The following is a 23,047-nucleotide window of genomic DNA, read 5'->3' on the forward strand; positions in this document are numbered from 1 at the left end:
CAACAAGTGCTATGCAAAATAAGACCAGAAAAAAAAAGGCTGACAGTGAGTATTTGATTACGTATCGAGTTTCGTGATATAGAAAAAAAGGAGTCGCGTTAGTAAATGACATTAATCAACAGATATCGATCATCTAGAGATATAGCTAATAGATTGTGTACAGTAGTATCACCAAGTCGGGCAATGCTAATTAAGAACTAATAATGTCGTTAGTATAATGAGTAATTCAATTATGGATAACTCTTGATATCGTTTTTTGAACATTTAAACAACATCACAAAATATAATCAAAAAATTTTATATTTCACTCTTTAATACAGAACAATGTAAATATAAAAAAAACATAAACATAGATTATTATTTACTAATTTTTGGAGTATTTAAAATTTATTTTTCAAATTCCTTTTAAGCAAGACCTAGTTCTTCTCTTTAGTTTGCAGTGTTATTCTTTTAAGTAATTTTTGTTTTCTAGATTCATGTTATCAAATCGTTGGGCAATGTTTTTTAAATTGAATATTTATATCATCTTGTTGCTGTTTGAGGTAGTTAATAAGCTTTTTAAAAAAGTTTCTATATTCTAAAAAGAGGACTGACCATCTTGAATCGACGTTTCTATTTTGCACGGTATTCCCAGTAAGTTGGTACCGTTAAATCGGTACCCTGGAGTGACAGAAGCGTTTTGAGACGTGGCAGTTTGAATAACGTCTTTCAGATCGGCGCAATTCCAGAAATTGTTATCCAGGGAGACATTGGTCAGTTTCTTCATCGAAAACACGTTGATCCAGTTGTTCCTGCTTTCATACTCCACCGTATCCAACAAGTTGTCATCCAGGTAGAGTTCCCGCAGATTGATCATATCTTTAAAAGTGTCATGGGACAGCACCGAAATCTTGTTGTGACTGAGATCTAAAACTGTGAGTTCGACAGGATTGAATTGATCAGGTATTTTTGCTAACTTCTCGTTGTTCAGACTGGTGTTCGAAATGTACAAAGAAGAAATATTGATTCTTTCGGGTGATAATTTCGTTTAGAACGTTGCTGCTTAAGTCAACCAGAGATAAACGCAGATATTCGAAAACAGAAGTGGTGATTGTTGTTAAAAGATTATTGTTTAAGTAGATTTCCTTGAGTAACAGGTGATATTGGAAAACGCCAGTATGGACGTAAGATAGTCTATTTTTACTGACGGTACTGCTTCCAGATTTTTTGGGCCTACAAAAGAGTGTTCGGGGAGGATTGCTATACTATTTTCTGATAAATTTATCTTTTTGAGGTTATCTAGTTTAAAGAAAATTATTCATAGACAAATTTTACGTTTTTTCAAAACTTTCAGAAAATACTCTTTTAATTTAACTTATCAAATTGTTATTCACTCACTTGTTGAAAACGAATAAAATAAATATCAAGATAAAATGTAAACTATAAGTTAATGTGTCATATTGTTTACCTAATCAATGAATAAAAATGTACGAAGTCACAAAAAAATATTCTTAAGATTGTCAAGAATTTAAACCACAAAAATATAATAAAAAATATTTTTATTTCACTTTAATACAGAACAATGTAAATATAAAAAAAACATAAAACATAGATTATTATTTAATAATTTTTGGGGTATCTATTTAAAATTTTATTTTTAAAATTCCATTTTAAACAAGACCTAGTTCTTCTCTTTGGTTCACAGTGTTATTCTTCTTATAGGTGATATAACAGAAACAAATCATAACAACGAGAAGGCAAACCTGCAAAATATTGCTGAAAATTACACCAGAGCTGCTTTCTCCAATTTCAGGTTTTCGCTGATTTAATCTTTCAGCAGGATCGTACAGCTCTTTTGAGGAGGTGTTCATCTTTAAGAAAGTCAATTCTGTTAAATTTTTCATATAGATACTCATCTGACTTAACTTATTTTCGATAGAATCAACGGGACTTGCAGTCTGTTTTTGATTCTCAATTGAGTTTTCACTTGTTTGTTCGTATTTCTTCACTTGCAATTGATCGGTATTTAAAATTTTCTCTGGAGTATTATTATTTGTAATGTGGCTGTTTTCCAAATATTTTTTTAAGATATTTTTAATTTTGTTTTCTAGATCCATGTTATCAAATCGTTGGGCAATGTTTTTAAATCGAATATTTATATTATCTTGTTGCTGTTTGAGGTAGTTACTGCTTTTTAAAAAGTCTTCTATATCTCTAAAAGAGGACCGACCATCTTGAATCGACCTTTTCATTTTGCACGGTATTCCTAGTAAGTTGGTACCGTTAAATCGGTACCCTGGAGTGACAGAAGCGTTTCGAGACGTGGCAGTTTGAATAACGTCTTTCAGATCGGCGCAATTTCAGAAATTGTTATCCAGCGAGACATTGGTCAGTTTCTTCATCGAAAACACGTTGATCCAGTTGTTCCTGCTTTCATACCTCACCGTATCCAACAAGTTGTCATCCAGATAGAGTTCCCGCTGATTGATCATATCTTTAAAAGTGTCATGGGACAGCACCGAAATCTTGTTGTGACTGAGATCTAAAACTGTGAGTTCGACAGGATTGAATTGCTCAGGTATTTTTGCTAACTTCTCGTTGTTCAGACTGGTGTTCGAAATATACAAAGAAGAAATATTGATTCTTTCGGGTGTATTATGAATAATTTCGTTTAGAACGTTTGCTGCTTAAGTCAACCAGAGATAAACGTAGATTTTCAAAAACAGAAGTGGTGATTGTCGTTAAAAGATGATTGTTTAAGTAGATTTCCCCTTCAGTGACAGGTGATATTGGAAAACGCCAGTAGGGACGTAAGATATTTTATTTTTACTGAGGTCTACTACTACCAGATTTTTTGGGCCTACAAAAGAGTGTTCGAGGAGGATTGCTATACTATTTTCTGATAAATTTATCTTTTTGAGGTTATCTAGTTTAAAGAAAATTATTCATAGACAAATTTTACGTTAAGTCATACTTTCTCAAAACTTTCAGAAAATACTGTTTTAATTTGGCTTATCAAATTGTTTATTAAACTCACTTGTTGAAAACGAATAAAATAAGATATCAAGATAAAATGTAAACTATAAATTAATGTGTAATATTGTTTACCTAATCAATGAATAAAAATGTACAAAGTCATCAAAAAAATGTCCTTAAGATTGTCAAGAATTTAAACCACACAAATATAATCAATAATATTTTTATTTCACTTTAATACAGAACAATATAAATATAAAAAAAAACATAAAACATAGATTATTATTTAATAATTTTTGGAGTATCTATTTAAAATTTTATTTTTAAAATTCCATTTTAAACAAGACCTAGTTCTTCTCTTTGGTTTGCAGTTTTATTCTTCTTATAGGTGATATAACAGAAACAAATCATAACAACGAGAAGGCAAACCTGCAAAATATTGCTGAAAATTACACCAAAGCTGCTTTCTCCAATTTCAGGTTTATGCTGAGTTAATCTTTCAGCAGGATCGTACAGCTCTTTTGAGGAGGTGTTCATCTTTAAGAAAGTCAATTCTGTTAAATTTTTCATATAGATACTCATCTGACTTACTTATTTTCGATAGAATCAACGGGACTTGCAGTCTGTTTTTGATTCTCAATTGAGTTTTCACTTGTTTGTTCGTATTTCTTCACCTGCAATTGATCGGTATTTGAAATTTTCTCTGGAGTATTATTATTTGTAATGTGGCTGTTTTCCAAATATTTTTTTAAGATATTTTTAATTTTGTTTTCTAGATCCATGTTATCAAATCGTTGGGCAATATTTTTAAATTGAATATTTATATTATCTTGTTGCTGTTTGAGGTAGTTACTGCTTTTTAAAAAGTCTTCTATATCTCTAAAAGAGGACCGACCATCTTGAATCGACCTTTTCATTTTGCACGGTATTCCTAGTAAGTTGGTACCGTTAAATCGGTACCCTGGAGTGACAGAAGCGTTTCGAGACGTGGCAGTTTGAATAACGTCTTTCAGATCGGCGCAATTCCAGAAATTGTTATCCAGGGAGACATTGGTCAGTTTCTTTATCGAAAACACGTTGATCCAGTTGTTCCTGCTTTCATACTCCACCGTATCCAACAAGTTGTCATCCAGATAGAGTTCCCGCAGATTGATCATATCTTTAAAAGTGTCATGGGACAGCACCGAAATCTTGTTGTGACTGAGATCTAAAACTGTGAGTTCGACAGGATTGAATTGCTCAGGTATTTTTGATAACTTCTCGTTGTTCAGAGTGGTGTTTGAAATGTACAAAGAAGAAATATTGATTCTTTCGGGTGATAATTTAGTTTAGAACGTTGCTACTTAAGTCAACCAGAGATAAACGCAGATATTCGAAAACAGAAGTGGTGATTGTTGTTAAAAGATTATTGTTTAAGTAGATTTCCTTGAGTAACAGGTGATATTGGAAAACGCCAGTATGGACGTAAGATAGTTTATTTTTACTGACGGTACTGCCTCCAGATTTTTTTGGGCCTACAAAAGAGTGTTCGGGGAGGATTGCTATACTATTTTCTGATAAATTTATCTTTTTGAGGTTATCTAGTTTAAAGAAAATTATTCATAGACAAATTTTACGTTTTTTTCAAAACTTTCAGAAAATACTGTTTTAATTTAACTTATCAAATTGTTTATTAATCTCACTTGTTGAAAACGAATAAAATAAATATCAAGATAAAATGTAAACTATAAATTAATGTGTAACATTGTTTACCTAATCAATGAATAAAAATGTACAAAGTCACAAAAAAATGTTCTTAAGATTGTCAAGAATTTAAACCACAAAAATATGATAAAAAATATTTTTATTTCACTTTAATACAGAACAATGTAAATATAAAAAAAACATAAAACATAGATTATTATTTAGTAATTTTTGCAGTATCCATTTAAAATTTCATTTTTAAAATTCCATTTTAAACAAGACCTAGTTCTTCTCTTTGGTTTGCAGTTTTATTCTTCTTATAGGTGATATAACAGAAACAAATCATAACAACGAGAAGGCAAACCTGCAAAATATTGCTGAAAATTACACTAGAACTGCTTTCTCCAATTTCAGGTTTTTGCTGAGTTAATCTTTCAGCAGGATCGTACAGCTCTTTTGAGGAGGTGTTCATCTTTAACAAAGTCAATTCTGTTAAATTTTTCATATAAATACTCATCTGACTTAACTTATTTTTGATAGAATCAACGGGACTTGCAGTCTGTTTTTGATTCTCAATTGAGTTTTCACTTGTTTGTTCGTATTTCTTCACCTGCAATTGATCGGTATTTGAAATTTTCTCCGGAGTATTATTATTTGTAATGTGGCTGTTTTCCAAATATTTTTTTAAGATATTTTTAATTTTGTTTTCTAGATCCATGTTATCAAATCGTTGGGCAATGTTTTTAAATTGAATATTTATATTATCTTGTTGCTGTTTGAGGTAGTTACTGCTTTTTAAAAAGTCTTCTATATCTCTAAAAGAGGACTGACCATCTTGAATCGATGTTTCTATTTTGCACGGTATTCCCAGTAAGTCGGTACCGTTAAATCGGTACCCTGGAGTGACAGAAGCGTTTCGAGACGTGGCAGTTTGAATAACGTCTTTCAGATCGGCGCAATTCCAGAAATTGTTATCCAGCGAGACATTGGTCAGTTTCTTCATCGAAAACACGTTGATCCAGTTGTTCCTGCTTTCATACTCCACCGTATCCAACAAATTGTCATCCAGATAGAGTTCCCGCAGATTGATCATATCTTTAAAAGTGTCATGGGACAGCACCGAAATCTTGTTGTGACTGAGATCTAAAACTGTGAGTTCGACAGGATTGAATTGATCAGGTATTTTTGCTAACTTCTCGTTGTTCAGACTGGTGTTCGAAATGTACAAAGCAGAAATATTGATTCTTTCGGGTGTATTATGAATAATTTCGTTTAGAACGTTGCTGCTTAAGTCAACCAGAGATAAACGTACATTTTCAAAAACAGAAGTGGTGATTGTCGTTAAAAGATTATTGTTTAAGTAGATTTCCTTCAGTGACAGGTGATATTGAAAAACGCCAGTAGGGACGTAAGATATTTTATTTCTGCTGACATCTACTACTTCCAGATATTTTGGGCCTACAAAAGAGTGTTCGGGGAGGATTGCTATACTATTTTCGGATAAATTTATCTTCTTGAGGTTATCTAGTTTAAAGAAAATGCCGCCGATGTTTGATATATTATTCTTAGACAAATCTAAGTCGTAAACATTCTGAAACCTTCCAAAAAATGATGGTTTAATTTTATTTATCGAATTATTTAATAAACTAACTTGTTGAAAACGATTGAAATCAATATCGGAAGCACTAAGAATAGGAAAAGAAGAATTGGTAATAATTAATGCAAAGTAAGGGGAGGCTCGGAGTCTAGAATAATAATCTATGTCGTAATTTAAGGTTATATTGGAACAAAAATTGGCCGAACGCGAACGGCTTCCGTCGCTATCACTCTTTAGAAGCTTGTAATTTATACTTCTTTCTTCACATTTCTGTGATTCACTCACATTTAATACTGACAGAATTAACGTGACAAACCATAAAACATGTGACGGTAACATTGTTCCACCTAAAAAAAGGAGAAAATATTAAATTAAGGCATACTTAATAGATTTATTAATTAATCGTTTTTAAGAGAGCGACATGTTTCATAATTCAAAATGTCTATTTCTTGAGCATTTATACTCAAGAATAAATAAATAAATAAATAAATAAATGCCTTTATTGTCAAAATTTTTTTTCAATTTCTAGACAAAGGTAAACTAACAAACAAAGTAAAAAAACAAGGTACACAAACAAACAAACAAAAGATAATACAAAACATTATACAAATAATATTGTCAGTCTTATTGTTTAAAATAAACATTTATAAATGTTTACAATGTCAAAGAACAAAAAAATAGAAATAATGTTCAAAAATATTTAGTTTGTTTATAGTAAAATATCAATGGCCTCTAAATAAATTTATTTCGAGGTCATTAGTAAATATAGCAATAGCAAACATTAGACCAGTATTTACAAGATCAAATTCGATTTTCAAAATATAATTCATTTACGGCGTAGAAAGCCTTGTCTAGTAAATAAGAGTTCAATGCTTTGCGAAATGAAAAAAATGATGTTATGGATTTGATTTCAAATGGCAGGTGATTGTGCATTTTTTTCGAGTTGTATAATATTGAACTTTTAACTAACTCTGAGCGTGGGGTAGGTAGATAAAGATCTTGCTCCGCGTTCCTGAGTGGATAAGTACGAGATGGCCTTTCTTGCGAAGCTATGATACATGCTTACGTATTAGGCAAATGGATTCAAATATAAATCAGGAAGGAAGAGTTAATATACAGGGTTGTTCATCACAAACGACACGGAGTATTGTAGCTAAACGATTAGATTTTTACAAATTGTAAGTTTTGGGGTCGTTGAAGGACTATTGGAGCTACAATTTAAAAATATGTTTACAAGATACAGAGTGTCCCAAATAAATAAAAAATATCAAAGTTGTATTTTTTTAAATGGAACACCCTGTATATTATTTTATTTTTGCATTCTATGATTGAAATAAAGGTAAATTTGGTTAAGGTTTATCACTCTTAAATCTTACAGTTTTTGAAATATTTTCAATTTTGCAGTCAAAATTTTAAGGCTTCATTTCTCCAAGGGTATCAAAGTTTTCAAAACTAAATATTTACTGAAGTTTAATTATTGATCAGTTATTGTGTTGCAATAATAAAAATAATACTGCCTCATACAGAGTGTCTAAAAATTTATTTAAAATAATTTCTAGCTTTAAACGGCAATAACTTGTTTAATTTAAATGGGACACCCTGTATATTTTAGGAGAATCAGATGCACAATTTAATTGTCCATCAAATTGTATTATACCATTTTTTACATATCCCTTCAAGTTTTCCTAGAAAATGCATTTTCTAATAATTTAGACCTCATTTATCAATATATCCATGGAATATTGACATTTTAGATTGTTTTTAAAGCAACAAATGTACAAAATGTACAGGTGCTAAAAACTATATATTATATATAGTTTTTAGCACATTTTCATGACTATATATATATATATATACATATATATATATATATATATATATATATATATATATATATATATATATATATATATATATATATATATATATATATATATATATATATATATATATATATATATAGATAATATTACGAGCCTATTTTTATACAAAAATAAAACTATTTAAATCTTTATAAAAGACTATACCATTAATTAAATATACCACCAGTATTTCCGCCCAAATATTTATTAATTGCATATTTAATTCTGTTAGTTAATAAATTATTCTAAATAAATGGGGATTTAGAATCAGAAATCAATATAATAATAAGTTATGAGATGAACGTCTCTGTTGTTATAAATAAGCATTCGTCAAAAAATAAAATAAAATTTTTAAGGTGTTACTTTTTACCACACTGTCTAATACACATACAAAATTCAGTTTTTAGTATTGGGAGCAATTATTATTAATCAATGCAAGCAGTCCATTAATGTAGTTTGAATACTGGAATCATATTAATTGGTCCTTTTTACAAATATTTAAACATTTTTTTATTATTTTTTCATGACATAAACGAACTATATTCGTAGAGCCAGCAATAAGCAACCGTTAAGGTTTTCATAAAAACTGAGACCGGATCAGAAGAATATTGCACGTCGCTTGGATGGCCAAAATGCCAGTAACAAAGATCGTCTTGTTACAGTAACACTACTGAATTTTGAAGGAACAAGATATCAGAGCGACGTTTGAATTTTATTATTTGTCAAATTAGGGTTGCATAAAAATGCTAGATTTTGACGTTCTTTACGTTTGACGACAGGGTTTTTGCTCTCTCTGTCTTCTCAAACAAAGCCCAAAAGCTTACAAATTATTATGAGCAACATTTGTTTTTCCATCATGCAAAACTCTTATGAATTTATTGAATAAAATTCATTTTACTAACAGAATTGTACCAAAAATTATGAGAACTTTACTGATTTCAATACAACAATAATAGAATTGTATTCTTTAGATAAAAACTTGGGTACCTACTAATATTTGATAAAATATCCGTAGAGCCAGCAATAAGCAGCTGTTTAGGTTATTTTCATAAATAACTTTAAAAATTTGTTACATCTTTAAAAATAATCTAAAATGTCAATATTTCATAGGTATATTGATAATTGAGGTCTAAATTATAAGAAAATGCATTTTCTACGAAAACCTGAAGACATAGGTAAAAAATGACATAATATATTTAATAGACAATTAAATTGTGCATCTGATTCTCATAAAACATACAGGGTGTTCCATTTAAATTAAAGAAGTTATTGCCGTTTAAAATTAGTTATTATTTAAAATAAATTTGTAGACACTCTGTATAAGGTAGTATAATTTTTATTATTGCAACACAAAATTTAGTAAATAGAAATACTTCAGTACAATATTTGGTTTTAAAAACTTAAATACGCCTAGAGAAATAAAGCATTATAACTATTACCTCAGAATATCTAGCTACGCAACAGAAGCCTCGTTAAGGTGCGTATTCATTATCCGCACGAACGAACGAACGAACGAACGAATGTTCGCTAGTGGTATGGACGGGGACCGTACGATAGAACCGCACGATAAGACCGGAGGCATTTGTTGGCGAACGCCTTTGATGTACCGACTCGAAACGGATGGTCGAGCGAACGAACGAACGAACGGCCGCATGCGTTCGGTCCCCGTCACTTTCATTCGTTCGTTCGTTCGTTCGTTCGGATAATGAATACGCACCTTTACATGTATAAAATTGTAGGTAGCAAAAGGAGACAGGCTTTAAAAGTCTGTCTCCAAATCAGATATTTTGATGTGGTAGTTTCGCTACTACCGAGGGGTAAACCGCAGAGGAATTATGGTGTACACTATGAAGGAATTCTACAGAAATTCCAAGGAATTACGAGGAATTCCTAGGAATTACTAGGAATTCCAATGATTTCCGTAAGAATTCCGATGAATTCCAAGGAATTCCTTAGGAATTTAGAGGAATTCCACAGGAATTAAGAGGAATTACAAGCAACTTTATAAAAAATTAACGAACATTAGTAGACCATGAATACTAGAATAGGTAGTACTGAATTTAAAGAAAAACGTTTTGCAGGCGATTTTTTACTATCTGTTTTTCGTTTTCGAATCGCTTCCAAAATTTCCTAATATCAAATATCTACAGGTTAGATATTCTTTTAATTTAATATTGTACCCTCGATTATATATCTAAAATATATTCCAATAGTACGGCAGAACCACCCACGAGAGATCTACTTATAACGTTCCCTGATTTCGCCATTTTAAAGAAACCCTCATAAGATTTTTTTTATTCACTCACTTTATACTCAGAAAGTTGTTTTTTTCATTTCCTCGGAATAATACCTAGGTATAATATAGGGAAATTAATTCAACTTTGGGTGCACTTCATCAATGACACCATGCGTAATCTTATGGAATTTACTGGTGATCGTATTATGACGTGCAACTGAAGTTTTATTAATTTCCTTTCCTATAGATACAACTAGGTACCTATTATTTTCAAAAAATCCCGAGATAAATTAATTTTAATAAGTAAGTGCCGACATATTTCCAGTATTTTCACCTAATGATCCCCTATTAGTCCTAAAATTTAACTAAAAAACGTAAATCTCGTAATAGTACTTTTTATTGTTAGATCTAGTACTTATAGAGACATTAGACATTTATAAAAATCACGAGAAAATTCATTGCGGAACTGCGAAACCGAGGTGGCAACGCTGATTCAGAGTTACCGAGTTCGTACCAAGGAATTCTAAGGAAGACCTTGAATGATTGACCTTAACCTTGAAGACCAAGGAATTCCAAGGAATTCCGAAGGAATTACGAGGAATTCTGAGGAATTATTTGAGTAAAAGGAATTACGGTGTACACTTTTCCCTCTGCGGTTTACCCCTCGGCTACTACATAATAGAGGGCAATAAATTTAAAAGAAAACAGTTTTCTACAAACAAAATTTAAAAGAATTTTGTGCAGTGTTGCCATTGTGTAATTCATATCGTAATACTTCCTGATAAAGCCTGCCTTCTAATTTGCTACATCATTTAAACATATTAAAATAGATCAGAGCTGTTTTTTTCACTTTGCCATGTTAGTTGGAATTAAATCTTATGAGCTAAATTACAATCACTTCCTGACGTTTGATTGTATAATTGAATCCTGAATTTTCATTGTAATTCGGCGACAATATAATAAGTATTGTTCTACTATTATGATACCACTTCCTGACGTTCGATTGTGTTCATACCAAGTTCATATTGTATAATCGGGAAAAACGGCGTTAGCGATAGCTATGAAATTAATATCACTGTCATTTTATATGTAAATTTATATGGGAAATGTCATCGATCGTCCTTTTCCAGCCAACTGGACGCCGTTTTCTTCAGAAGCATATCAAGTGATACCATAATATAGTACTATATTACGATACATGGCGTTCGATTGGGCTTAAACTTGGTATACTATATCTTCAGTGACATTGTAATATCATGGTACCATGGAGCATATAAAGTGGTACCTTCTATAGTACTATATTTGATGACATAGCAATATTAGGTACATCGCGGCAATAGGGCTTAAACTTGGTATACTACGTATTTTCGGTGACATTGTAATATGATGGTACTATGATGCCTATCATCTATCAATGCCATCATCTATCACCATAATATAGTACCATATTATGTACATGGCGTTCGATTGGGCTTAAATTTGGGATACTACGTATCTTCGGTGATATTGTAATATTATGGTACCATGGAGCATAAAAGAGGTACCATATTACGATACCATTTCCTGGCGTTCGATTGGACTTAAACTTGTTATACTACGTATCTTCGGTTACATTGTAATATGATGGTACTATGATGCATATAAAGTGGTACCTTAATATAGTACCATATTTCAATACCATTTCCTGGCGTTCGATTGAGCTCATATTTGATATATACTTGCGTATTTTGATGACATGCATTATGGTACCATGAAGCATACCAACTCGTACCAAATATAGTACTATATTACGTACATGGCGTTCGATTGGGCTTAAACTTCATATTATTATATTATACTACGTATTTTCGGTGACATTGTAATATGATGGTACTATGATGCATATAAAGCGGTACCTTAATATAGCACCATATTACGATACCATTTCCTGGCGTTCGATTGGGCTTAAACTTGGTATACTACGTATCTTCGGTTACATTGTAATATGATTGTACTATGATATATATAAAGTGGTACCTTAATATAGTACCATATTACGATACCATTTCATGGCGTTCGATTGTTCTTAAATTTGGTATATTACGGATCTTCTGTGACATTGCAATATTATGGTACCTTAAAGCATATCAAGTGGTACCATAATATAGTACACTATTATGATATAATTTCCTGGAGTTCGATTGGGCCCAAATTTGGTATACTTGCGTTTCTTTATAAAGATTTCTTTAATTAATAATTTTAATTTATTTTACGAATTTTAATTTATTGTTCGATGTCGTGACAGCAACTTTTATGCCGAACTAATATATTATTAATTGTACCTGTGTCACTTTTTAAAATCTACCTAGATCTATATAAATAACGTGGCAAACGGAAGAAATTTGTTATTATAGTATATTTTAGTGAGTTAACACTTTTTGTACTGCATTTTAATAAATTATTTCCATTATTATTAAACTTATATTTCATTACTAACGTTCCAGCATTAATACATATCACTATCAATCGCCCTGTATATTATTAATTTTAAAGGTAATTAAAGGTATTTTCTTAGTTAACATTATAAGGTATAGTGTATATTAAAAATGTATATGTTTTGTAATAATATACTTAAAACTATTTTAATAGCCAAAGGATTAATTAATATAAGTGTATCTGACAAGAAAAGAAGAATAGAAAGAAACACATACTGCATTATACACAATAAAAAGAATGGGATGCCAATTCAAGTCTTTTTGAATCTGACAACTGTGCATATTTAGCCGAGCTATAAGGCCGTCGACGAGCCGTCTATCCAAAACCGAAAGTTCAAAATTTCTAATTATATCCTGATTATGATATTGTCGCGCCATCTAGTATTCTATTTGTGCAATTTTAGCTCTTTCATTTCGAGTATTTTTCTGTTGCGTAGCTAGATATTCTGTGCTATTACCTACTGTATTTTGACAAAAACCTAAATATTTCAAAAACGGTAAGATTAAAATGCGATAAACCTTAATCAAATTTACCTTTATTTTAATCGTAGAAACTAAAAATTTAATAATATACAGGGTGTTCCATTTAAAAAAAATACAACTTTGCTATTTTTGTAAAAATATTTTTAAATTGTAGCTCTAATAGTCCTTCAACGAACCCAAAACTTACAATTTTCAAAAATCTAATAGCTAATCTCTATCTAATTCTGATGTAAATTAAAAAATGCGACTTATTTAGTAGGTACTATAATTTGCTGACTAAACTAATATCAAATAATTATAGAAAACAATAAAAATATAACTTACCTTATAATGAAGAAATTCCAATAATAAAGAATATTAAATAGTTAATTGTCGCTGAATTTGTTAATTTTATTTATACACTTCTTCTCTGAGAATAATAGACATAATACTATTTGTATCATTATATCAATCACTGAGTGGGACGTAAAATAATTTAAAACGTGTATCCTGTATTTAAATTGCGATAAGAAAGCACACTTCGTTTATGTCGATTCAGATGTTTGTTGAAAACAAAAGAAATACGAAAAATGTCGAGCTAATCACTATTTTTAAGATACCGCATGATCGAAAAAAAAACGGCGTCGAAGGCGGCAGGGGAATGAAAATCGATGATAATTTTGGCGAGGTCAAGCCCTAGACGTTATTTACTTGGCCGGTACTTTTCTTTATTTTTTAACGGCACTTACAGCCAGTGGGCTTTAAGAAGCTTTTTGAAACAGATTTGTGTGTCCGGAAAAATTCTATTTTTTTTTATCTTTCTACAGTTTTAGTGTTTATTGTTAGATGACGTTTTATGTCAATTTTTAGTGAATGATGTCTAGAGATTGACCTCGCCAAAATGATCATCGACTGTTGACTTTTTTAAAAGAAAAAAAAATCGTTTTGTAAAATATTTCTAATTAATTTCTAATAATATGATCCTAAAATCATCTAAGAATATATTGCCAACTATTCCAAACATCAAACATTTTTGCCCCATCCTGTATATTAGTTTATCATTTTACAGGATGCTAAATTCAGAGCCACAATGTATTTCATAAATAAAACAAGCTTTTTGTAATTGTAGATAGATATATTAGAAAATACCGTATGATTGAGAAAAAACAGCGTCAGCGATGGCTATGAAATGAAGATCGCTGTCAGTTTATATGGGAAATGTCATCGTTCGTCATTTCCCAGCCAACTGGACGCCATTTTTTTCGATCATACGGTACATGATACAATGTCTGTCTATACAAGGTTTATTTGTTCTCTCTGATTCTGATTCACAATAAATTTTTGTTTGTAAATAAAATAGCAAAAATAAGCCAGCATACAAGCCATTGAAGACAATAAAAAAATGGTAAAAATTTCTCCAAATTTGCCATCTTCCTTGTTAAATCTTTCAAGTAACAATTTATTTAATTCAAATAATTGACTATTACTTGGATCGTTATAAGTTGAATTAATCTTTGGTAAAATTGAACGAATCTGATTTAATTCAAGATTGTTGTTCTCCGACAAAAGAATCAATGAATTTAATTTTTTTTCGAAATTTGATGCATTAACTTCACCAGCTTTTTCTTGAGTATCTAATATTGAAGTTTGTTTAATATCATTTTTGGAATTTAGCAAGTCCAGAATAGTTTTCTTAAAATTGTTTTGTTGCTCCAAATTTCGATTATTATTTTTTTCTATTTCGTTGGTTACGTTTTTGAGAAATTCTAAACTAGTCTGATTTCGGGTCGACTCAAGCTGAGTTATTCGTTTGAAATTATTTTCAATTTTACTTTCAAGCTTCATAGTTTTGTTCTCCTTCTTCTTCAAGTCCACTACTACGTCATCGACATTTTTTAACAGTCGTTCCAAAATTTGACTTATATTTTTATGGAAATCAGTGTCTGCCAAGGTTTCTTTTGAGAGACTGGTGTTATATGGTTGAACATTCATTCTACAACGTATACCCAACATGTTGCTTTCGTTAAAATGATTTCCACGAGCTACATATACTTGCTTTGCTGTGAGAATATGTAGAACTTCTTTCAAATCATGACAGTTCCATATGTTGTTGTCTAAGGAAACGTTTCTTAATCGTGGCATTGTGTTGAATATATTAAACCAGTTATTCTTAGAACTATATTCCACTGAATCTAACAAATTGTCGTTTATATACAACGCTGCTAGATTACTCATATTTTTAAATGTTTGAAAATATAACGATGAAATGTTGTTAAAGCTAATGTCCAATTTTTCTAGCCGAGGACAGTTGAAGAACTGACAAATATTGCGCAACTTTTCGTTTTCTAAAGTTGTGTTTGAAATATGTAATTTTTTTACATTTATGATCGATGTACTTGCTCCAGTAAACTCTTGTAGTTTATTACCATTTAAGTTGAACAAAGATGGGTCTAAATCTTTAAAGACATCCGTGCTTAGTGTTGTTATTAAATTGTTGTTGAGGTAGATGTCCTGAAGTTATTGTTGAGATTGAAACATATGTGAAGGCAAAAATTCAATCCTATTCTCGCTCAAATCTAATATTCTCAATTGATCTAGGCCTAATAACAGATGTTTATCTAAATTGTTTAAAATGTTTTGAGATAAATTGAGTTTTTGAAGGTTATTTAACTTGTAGAATAGTCCACCACTTATCTCGGAAATATTATTTCTAGCCAAATTTAAGTCTCTAAGTTGAGAAAAGGAACTGAAAAATGTAGGTTCAATGTCGTTAATCGAATCATTAGTCAGACTTAATACAATTATATTTACGGTACTCCGGAATGGTAGCAGTACTGAAATGTTTACGTTTGATATTACAGTTGAGGGTTGGAACCTTTGGTGTTAAACAGCAAAATAAAAACACTAAATCACCACAATACACCAAAACAATTTTACTTTTACACTGGACGCGCGTTTCGCTAACCATGTTAGCATCATCAGCAGATGATTATAAACTCAAGGTTTATAGTTTATAATCATCTGCTGATGATGCTAACATGGTTAGCGAAACGCGCGTCCAGTGTAAAAGTAAAATTGTTTTGGTGTATTGTGGTGATACGTTTGATATATTCAATGCCTCAATTTGTCCGTATCTGCTTTCCAGCATATTTGTTATAGACGCAAAATTATTCGAATTTATATATGTACAATATATTTCTCGAATAATGTTGTAATTATCCCAAGGAATAGACCTGGCTTCGCAGTTATGGTCCACGGTAAGTTCTGCCTTATTCGAAGACACCCACCAGAGAATAATTGTGAACGACCAAAGCTTCTTCATTGTAAATCTGTAAATAATAACAACAGTTGTAATACAGGGTGGCCCATCGAAAACGTTCCGCAAGGCATAACGGCCAGAGTATTCCTTTTTTCAAAAAATCCAAAAACACGTAAATTTTGTTTGTGAGGGGGACAACTTTTGCCCCAAAAACGATTGCAAAATCTACAACCCTCTAAGCGGGGCCGTCATCCCCCAACTTTTTTCAAACGGGCAGGGGGTCAAGTGGCACCGCAATGAAAAGAGCTTTCTATTCTCTATATTTCCCCGCTTCGTTTTTGAAAATCGGTATAGTGATTGAGAAAATATGAAGGATTAAAATTTAAAAAGTTTATTTAAACATTTATCAGAGTAAATGATAAGGATAAATTCCTTCGACCAATTTGCTGTTTTTTCTTATTATTTCTAGATGGTTACGCATTTTTTCACTTGCCACAAGTTTGAACGATCAGGTGCGGTCGTTGCTAGATAGCTGTTCTGTGACTTGTAATAATAATATTTAATAATAATATTTATTTATTTCCAAATTATGTTACAAAAAACATAAAGAGAAATATCGTCAAACATCAAAATAAATATTCCAAAGCATATTACACATATTTTACAAAAATTAGATAAGTCTACTTACATAAACGGGAAAATATATAGAAAAAAAATAAACCTAAAATTTACAATATTGGATATAATTCAACAATATTTCCTTAATCCTAATTAACCATTGAAATTAAAAAATTCTGGCAAGCTATAAGGCTCTATATTTAATAAATAATTTTTTAACTTAAATTTAAATTCGCTTAACTTTCCACAGAGTCTAAGTGTTAAGGGCAGTTCATTATAAAACTTTAAACACATATACAAAGGGCTTTTTTCCGTAATCGCAAGTTTATGAGCGGGATAGTTTAGTAAATTCTTTCTAGTATTGTACTGATGTATTATGTTACTCTCAAAACATTCTCTATTCATGTAAAAATATACTAAACATTCATAAATATATAATGCATATACTGTCATAATTTTTTCACTCTTAAAGATCCCTCTACACGATTCGTTGAAATTCATTTTTCTTACAGTGCGTATTACCCTTTTTTGTGTTACAAACAGTCGTTGTATTTTGCTGTTGTACGTTGAAGTTCTTCTCAATATCGTTAAACTGACCCACAATAGAATTTTCAAAAATACCAGCCTACAGGTTCAATGTCTGAGGGTTTTGTGTGTGCATCTCGTGAAAAACCCTGGGGTTGTCCTCGGCCCAGTACCGACAGATGTGCCGATTAACTACACCGTTCAAAAAGAAAGTACACTTATCCGAAAAACACACATTAAATAGGAAATTATTATCATTCGCCACTCGTTCATTCATAGTTTCACAAAATTGCAAGCGACAATCAAAATCGTCTTCGTTGAGTTCTTGTACCAACTGAATTTTGTAAGGGTGGAACTTGTGTTTTTTTCCTTTGGCCACTTGTACGATTCACGCCGGTCTCATTGGCTAATTGTACTCAGCGTACTATCTATGGCAACTTGGCCCAATATGAATACCTCCGTAGCTTCATTTACTACAGGATTTTTCCTCTGCCTGTTTTTATTCATAACGGAACCAGTTTCGCGAAATTTTGCTACTAACTAGCGAACAATTTTGCCATAAAGGTGTTTGTCAGGATGGCCTTCATTGAATATCTGCGCAACCCGATACATTCATTATTTTTAAAATAAAGTTCGATTATTTCCACTTTTTATGCAAGTGAGTACACCATAATTGCTAAAAAGTTTAACGATATTGAGAAGAACTTCAACGCACAAATCACAGAACAGCTATCTAGCAACTACCGTAGAATTTTTTTAGAATTTAGAATGAGTGGGAGGGGGGTTAATCACTTCGACCTCACAGATCCATTGTGTCCCCCTTTCTTGAATCATAACTCATCATACAGTCCCAGGGCTTTGACAAAAGCCAGTATCTGGGACGGTTTTATAGAGGGTAGTTCTCCATCTCCAATATCAGTCGTACCAAAATTCATGGCACGAATGGTTGTCATCTCGGCGCACTCAGTGATGAGGTGTACTGGTGTTTCCCCATCTTCCCCACAGAATCTGCATTCGCCGTTTCTTCTTAGTTTCAATCTACTGAGGTGTTCGTTGAGGAGACAGTGTCCTGTTAAAAACCCCGTGACAATCCGAAGATTGTTCTTACTCAGACCCAGGAAGATCTGTGATTTTTCTTCATCATAAGCCCTCAGAAACTTCTTCGAGTGTCTTAGACCATTGGAAAATTTCCATTCCAGGTTGCGGATGGAATCTTCCAAGTTCTTGAGTTCCGCCTTGAGTTGGTTACCACTTGGAAAGCAGAACGGTTCTGGTTCAGTTAGTGGAGTGTTCGCTCCTTTCCTAGCTAGATTATTTGCTTTTTCATTGCCTTCTATCCCTTGGTGAGCAGGCACCCAGTGTAGGAGGACTTTGTTTTCTTTGCCTAATTTATTCAGCTTCTCTATGCATTCTTTGACCAATTTCGAATTGATTGATACTGAGTTGATCGCCTTTAACGCTGCTTGACTATCAGATAAGATGGCTATTTCTTGTTTCCGATAGTTCCTATCTAAGATAAGTTGTACGCATCTCTCGATAGCGTAGATTTCTGCCTGTAGGATACTAGGGTAAGTGCCCATTGGTTCGGAGTAATTAGCTCTCGGCGCAAACACTCCGATCCCTGTTCCCGTATTGGTTTTGGAAGCATCAGTATACCAAGTTATGGTATGGTCTTTTAACTGCTGGGCAAGCGTTTCGCTCTTCCAATCCTTCTTATTGCTCAATACTACATTGACATGTTTGTCAAAGTTGTACGTTCTTGGCATATCGTCCACTGGGAGTTGCAGGAGTGGTATTTCCTTTTTGAGGGTGTTCCAAGCCCCTGATCTGACAATTCTCCCAGTACTAATTCCGTTAGTGACCATTCCAATCATTGTCGCATTGGCATATCTACCAATGACAATGTGCAGTGGTGTTAGATCTAGAATGACCTCCATTGCTGCTGTTGGACAGGTTTTCATGGCTCCTGTGATGCAAACACATGCTAGTCTCTGGACTTTGCATAGGTTTAGCCTTGCCGTCCGTTGCTCAGTTTTGTGTACCAGGCAACTGCTCCATAAGTAATCATGGGTCTTACTATCATGGTATACATCCAGCGCAAAATGTTAGGGGAGCAGCCCCATCTATTTCCGGCCAGTCTTCTGCATATCATGAGAGCCTTTATGGCTTTGCTGGTAGTGTTCTTAATATGCCTGTTCCACAGGAGTTTACTGTCCAGGGTTATTCCCAGGTATTTAACTTCCTGTGTTGGCAGTATTTCCTTTCCATCTAGTTGGATTCTTTTCAAGTTTTTCAGACTTCGCCTTCTGGTGAATGGCACTATCGCGGTTTTGTCTGAGTTGATACTCAGCCCGACAGTCCTACACCATCTCTCAGTGATACGGAGTCCTCTTTGGATAATATCACACAAGGTGCCTTCATGTTTCCCCCGAGCGATCATGACTATGTCATCTGCATACCCAATGCAGTGTATTCCCGCTAGAGTTAATTCATCTAGTAGTTCATCCACCACCAAGCTCCACAGCAAAGGGGAGGTTACTCCACCTTGTGGAGTTCCTTGCGTTGTTTTAACAGCTACAGTTTTGGTGCCCATCTGAGCCTCTGCTGTTCGTGTTGACAGCATTTCCCAAAACCAGCGAATAATAGTTCTGTTCACCCCTCTTGTTTCTAGAGATCGCCTGACCACCTTATGTGGTATATTGTCAAACGCCCCCGCAATATCCAAGAAGGCACAAATTGCTGTTTCTTTGCTATCCAGACTTGTCTGTATTAACTCCGTTAATTGGTACAGAGCAGTTTCTGTGGATCTGCCCGTTCTATATGCATGCTGACTATCATGCAGTGGTTTAACCTTTAGATGATTTTCTCCAATATGGTTGTCAACTCTTTTCTCCAGCGTTTTTAGTATGAACGATGTGAGACTAATAGGCCTAAATGACTTGGGATTTGTCCAGTCAGTTTTGCCTATTTTGGGTATGAAGATTACTTTTTTTTTTCAGCAACTACCGTATCTGATCGTTCAACCTTGTGGCAAGTGAAAAAATACTAGAAATAATAAGAAAAAACAGCAAAATGGTCCAAGGAATTTATCCTTATCATTTACTCTGATAAATGTTTAAATAAACTTTTTAAATTTCAATCCTTCCAATTTTCTCAATGATTCGACCGATTTTCAAAAACGAAACGGGAAAGTATAGAGAATAGAAAGTCCTTTTCATTGCGGTACCACTTGATCCCCCTTCCCATTTGAAAAAAATTGGGGGATGACACCCCCGCTTAGAGGGTTGAAGATTTTGCAATCATTTTTGGGGCAAAAGTTGTCCCCCTCACAAACAAAATTGACGTGTTTTTGAATTTTCTGAAAAAAAATTACCCTGGCCGTTATGCCTTGCGGAACGTTTTCGATGGGTCACCCTATATAGCAATGCTATTAAATTTAGCAACATATTAAATTTCCCCTTGTTTCTTGTTCTAGTGCAGTGTTTCCCAAACGACCCCACACATCGGCGTCATCTGAAATTTGCAAAATAAGACAAAAACGCCACTTTGATAAATGTGTATCTTTATTTTGATAACGCCGTAAATAAAAATTAGGCGTTTTAGTGACTCTAAAATAATCTGTGTCGAATATACAGCGTGAGTCTAAAATAAGTGTAAATATTTTCAGGGCTGGTAGATCTCGATAAAAGAAACATATTTTCTCTTTACCGTTTTTCAAATAAGTCCGAAATAACCGAAGTTATTTTGAAAAATAAAAAAAAACTGATTTTTGCTTAAATTCTGAGAACCACTGGATCTTTTTTGGATTGTCATTCTTGTAAATTTAATCTACTACCCGTTGTTGTGATACTATCAAAAAATTATGTTTTTGACTAAAAACTAAAAAAAATTGATTTTTTTTCAAAAAATTACAAATTTTCAATTTTTTTGGCGAAAAAATCTCATAGTTGAGTTTCTGTGGTTGATATACAGGGTGTCCCAGGCTGAGCGTGCATTAGAAGTTTCTAGAGAACCACAACATCTAGACCAGAGATTTTTTACACATCATTGTTTTACAAAAAAATCTATCGATTAAAAATATTTTTGATATGGCGGCACTTTCGGAAATATCGGAAGTTGATAGCAATTTTCTTATTTTAAAAGGGTGCCCCCATTCTTTATTACATACTTAAATACAAGTTCCTATACCTAAAATAAATCGTTTTTAAGTTATTTAAGATTTAGGTAGTTTTAAAGCGTATATTTTTCTTGAAAAACGCTGCCTCTCTATTTTAAAACATCGACACATATTTTTTAATCTAATTGATAAGTACCGTGTAATAGAAAAAAAAACGGCGTCAAGTTGGGTAGAAAATGACTATCGATAACACTCACCAAATAATCTTATATTGGCATATATAATGACAGCGATACTCCTAAGCCCACTTTAACGCCGTTTTTTTTTCGATTGTATATTGGGTATTTAATTTTTGTTTTCACTTTGAGTTTTAATATAAATTAATCTCAAAGTTAATCTTAAATTCTGAAGTAGATAAGATATGATCAAAAAGTTTAGTAACCAAGCATGTTTAGTATGATAACAGAAAAAATCTTAAGGAAAATTACATCAAAATGATTAAACTTGTCGGTCAAAGCTCGATATGTTCTTTTCACGATTATTTTTACGTCATTTTTAATCGATCACGCGGTATATTTTAATTCTAATAATGATGTAAAATAAAAAATGCGACTTATTTAGTATGTAGGTACTATAATTTGCTGACTAAACTAATATCAAATAAATATAGAAAACAATAAAAATATAACTTACCTTATAATGAAGAAATTCCAATAATAAAGAATATTAAATAGTTCAATTAATTGTGGCTGAATTTGTTAATTTTATTTATACACTTCTTCTCTGAAAGTAATAAACATAATACTATTTGTATTGTTATATTAATCACTTAGTGGGACGTAAAATAATTTAAAACGTGTATCCTGCATTTAAATTGCGATAAGAAAGCACACTTCGTTTATGTCGAGTCAGATGTTTGTTTAAAAACAAAAAAAAAAACGACAAATTTCGAGCTAATCACTATTTTTAAGGTACATGATCGAAAAAAAACGGCGTCGAAGACGGCAGGGGAATGAAAATCGATGATAATTTTGGCGAGGTCAAGCCCTAGACGTTATTTACTTGGCCAGTACTTTTCTTTATTTTTTAATGGCACTTACAGCCAGTGGGATTTAAGAAGGTTTTAGACGCCGCTTTTTATTATTATTCGGTATAAGAATAGCTTCTTTACTATATCTGGGGGCACGGTAGTGCCCGAACTAAGGAATGCAATCCCGCACCAAATCCGCGGGATTAAAGCAATCAATCCTCCGGATCCG

General features: G+C 32.4%; 1 protein-coding gene across 2 annotated transcripts; it reads right to left on the reverse strand.

The window, feature by feature from the left end:
• Nucleotides 1-4,781: 4,781 nt before the first annotated feature.
• LOC115876164 (leucine-rich repeat-containing G-protein coupled receptor 5-like) lies at nucleotides 4,782-22,645 on the reverse strand. 2 transcript variants are annotated; one of them, XM_030891848.1, is made up of 2 exons: nucleotides 22,482-22,645; nucleotides 4,782-6,582 (listed from the first exon to the last, which is right to left on the reverse strand). In XM_030891848.1, the coding sequence occupies exon 2, from the start codon at nucleotides 6,572-6,574 to the stop codon at nucleotides 4,910-4,912; it is 1,665 nt and encodes a 554-aa protein (XP_030747708.1). In that variant the 5' UTR covers nucleotides 6,575-6,582; nucleotides 22,482-22,645; the 3' UTR covers nucleotides 4,782-4,909. The 2 variants fall into 2 exon arrangements, with proteins under 2 accessions (XP_030747708.1, XP_030747710.1); XM_030891850.1 differs by lacking the exon at nucleotides 22,482-22,645 and adding an exon at nucleotides 13,615-13,813.
• Nucleotides 22,646-23,047: the final 402 nt, after the last annotated feature.

The sequence above is a fragment of the Sitophilus oryzae genome, unplaced genomic scaffold (assembly GCF_002938485.1).
Source record: "Sitophilus oryzae breed Bouriz unplaced genomic scaffold, Soryzae_2.0 scaffold_1420_pilon_pilon, whole genome shotgun sequence".
NCBI lineage: Eukaryota > Metazoa > Arthropoda > Insecta > Coleoptera > Curculionidae > Sitophilus > Sitophilus oryzae.